The sequence below is a fragment of the Egretta garzetta genome, unplaced genomic scaffold, assembly GCF_000687185.1.
Source record: "Egretta garzetta isolate BGI_Z169 unplaced genomic scaffold, ASM68718v1 scaffold51, whole genome shotgun sequence".
NCBI classification, from domain to species: domain Eukaryota; kingdom Metazoa; phylum Chordata; class Aves; order Pelecaniformes; family Ardeidae; genus Egretta; species Egretta garzetta.
In genome coordinates, this window is record NW_009258549.1 from 2,614,948 (window position 1) to 2,617,954 (window position 3,007).

General features: G+C 50.9%; 1 protein-coding gene across 1 annotated transcript in view; it reads left to right on the forward strand.

Annotated features, from left to right (window-relative positions):
* Positions 1-263: 263 nt before the first annotated feature.
* The window catches only part of MICALL1 (MICAL like 1), a gene marked incomplete at its 5' end in the record, with an annotated part of 24,847 nt that continues 22,103 nt past the window's right edge, over positions 264-3,007 (forward strand). The window contains 2 exons of the mRNA XM_035903183.1: positions 264-341; positions 2,605-2,746. Coding sequence (XP_035759076.1) covers positions 264-341; positions 2,605-2,746 — 220 coding nt within the window. The remainder of the gene's footprint in view (positions 342-2,604; positions 2,747-3,007) is intronic.

Consider the following 3,007-nt stretch of genomic DNA (forward strand, 5'->3'; position numbering starts at 1 on the left):
CCTTTAATCGTGAGGGCAGAAGAAGCGGGTAACAAGAGACAAGAATGACATTTTAATTTCCTGGTCACCACCCATTTGGGACTTGCTTTCTTTTTTAAATTGCAATTTCCCTTTGGTTTCTTTGTCCCTTTACAACCTTGAAGGCTGCTTTGCCAAGGTTTTGTTTGTCTTGTTTGTTTGTCTTATAAGTTGAGTTGTTGTAAGGTTGGCTGTCCTGAAAACCTGCATGTGGTGGCATTGGGACACTTCTCCTCTGTACCTCATGTGGCTTTTTTGTACTTTCTCATTTCAGAGACTTTGATTCTCTCTCCAAGGATGATGTCTATGAGAATAACCGCTTGGTAAGTCCCCGTTGTGCAGTGCATAGAAGGAAGACGGGACATGAGTATGACTTGATAGAGGTCATGTAGCGTGGGAGGATTTCGTGATGGTGATGAGGGTGTAAGAAAAATCTGTGTTTGTAAGTAACAGGCAGGAGCTTCTCTAGAAACATAAGGGAATCTGAAACATCAGCTTCCAGCCTGTATTGAAGAAAAGATGATTATCCTGATAGTTGCCAGGACAACATCTCAGGTGAAAGATTAAAATGGTGCAACACCTTCTTGACCTCAGCTGTTCCAGACTTGCAGGCAATGGAAACAGGAGGCTAGTTTTACTCCAGATATAAGCAGGGAGGAAGGTCTTGCTGGGCCTAGGCTGGTCAGCAGTGTTCCCCTCCTGCTTGGGACAGCTGGAGCCAACAGCAGAAGCAGGCAGTAGAGAGTGGGGAGATGCCCAGCCCCAGGGGTTACGACTAGGACAGAGCAGCAATAACTTTGGCTTTTTTGCTGAGAGAAAGACCTAATTGCTGCAGGCTCCATCTCATAGTCCATGGAGAGACGTTGGCTGTCACCTTCCTAAGACGAGTTGAGCTAGGTCATTTGTGTTTTCAGGATTAGGGCTCTCCACTTGGGTCCTGGCCATGCTCTTTCCTAGACCAGTTGGCTCCTTTCAGCCATTAACAGCTATCTTTTCCCATTTGAGAGCCACACAAGGGGTTTCTTGTCCTACTAGTGACCCTTGAGCTGGGGTGTCCCTTTGTGTCTCTCTCTTGCATTCAGCAAGGCTCAGTCCAGAGGCTTAAAGCCAGGCTGAGCAAAGCTGGGTATCCACAAGAGGCATTTTACACCCCCAGTTACTGCAAATATCTGTTTTCATTTATTTTTCTGTTCCTTTTCTTTAGATCCCACACCCTGCACAGCACCTTGTGCCCCAGAGATCAGGCACCTTCAGTCTTTACCCACACCCTGCACCTGGTACCTCACCATTCGGTGCCCACACCACTCTCATCCCCTCCTGACTCGCTTTCTCTTTGGTTCCTGCTGTAGTCTTGCATCCCCCCTCTCCCTTGGAGATCAATATGGGTATGCTGCCCTTGGCACGACAGTGGGATGGCCAGTGTAGAGACAGTAATCCACATACAATGCTAAGTGGGAAGCTCTCAAGCAGCTATTTTCCTCCTTCACTCCTTCCTTTCAAGCAGCCATGTATGCAGTTGCAGGAGCTGCGTGCTTATCACCATGTCCTTGTCCTTTCTGCTCACTGAGACACAGAAAAGCGCTGAAGTGGCTTGTGCGTGGCAGGCTGCTGGCTGTTGAGCTGGAGTGGCTGTGCTAACTGTGGGAGGGGAAGATGTGGCACCCTGGAGCATGAAAGGATGGGCAGAGTCGGTGTCTTTGTGGAGTGAGCATTTGGGGTGGCCAGGAACACTGCTCAGACGAGCTGATGTTTCGCGGTGTCGCTGGAAGTATCTGCCAGCCCTAGGCCCTTCACAGTGCCAGCCAAGGCTCTGTCGGGCTCTTGCGTGAGGGCACTGTGGTGCGCCCATTTCACGGGTTGAAAAACACTGGGTTTTTTTTTTTCCAGTGAAAACTGAGACCTCCTGAGAGGTACCCTCCCTGTCCCAGTGCAGCAGCCAAATGCCAAGACCCCTTAGGTGGGAGTTGCAGGGGCACAGGCAGCTGAAATGACTTTGAGGAAAGGGCAGCTGCAGCAACTTCCCTTTCTTGTGGGAGGGGAAGATGTGGCACCCTGGAGCATGAAAGGATGGGCAGAGTCGGTGTCTTTGTGGAGTGAGCATTTGGGGTGGCCAGGAACACTGCTCAGACGAGCTGATGTTTCGCGGTGTCGCTGGAAGTATCTGCCAGCCCTAGGCCCTTCACAGTGCCAGCCAAGGCTCTGTCGGGCTCTTGTGTGAGGGCACTGTGGTGCGCCCATTTCCCGGGTTGAAAAACACTGGGTTTTTTTTTTCCAGTGAAAACTGAGACCTCCTGAGAGGTACCCTCCCTGTCCCAGTGCAGCAGCCAAATGCCAAGACCCCTTAGGTGGGAGTTGCAGGGGCACAGGCAGCTGAAATGACTTTGAGGAAAGGGCAGCTGCAGCAACTTCCCTTGCTTCTGCTGCCACCTTTCTGGTAAAGTGACATGTCTGGGAGCCTCTGTCTGTCAGGGGTGCTATAGGCTTACTACTTAACCTTCCCCAGGGCCATTCCAACTTGATTTCTGTGTTATTTTTCAGAGAGCATCAGTTTTCTCTCCTTAATGCCTCTCTCTGCTGTTTCTGCAGGCCTTTGAATTGGCAGAGCGGGAGCTGGGCATCCCAGCCCTGCTAGATCCCAATGACATGGTCTCCATGAAAGTCCCTGACTGCCTCAGCATCATGACTTACGTGTCTCAGTATTACAACCATTTCAACAACGCCAGCCAAGGTGAGTGTCCTCCCACCCTCTGGCTTCCAGTTTGCCCCCAGTTGAGTAGAGGAAACCCAGCATTACCTTGTGCTTCCTCCTTCCTACGGCAAATGGGAGCTGTGTGTGTGTTTGTGGGGAAGGGGAGAAGAGCGGATAGTACCTGCCTCTTCTGGATCTTGCTGGTGCCAGTGTGGAAGGCCTGGAACAGGGAGTGGAGTAGGACAAGGTTTCACAAGAGGTGGGGAGTGATTTAGCAGCTCAGGCTGCGGAAAGAGGAAC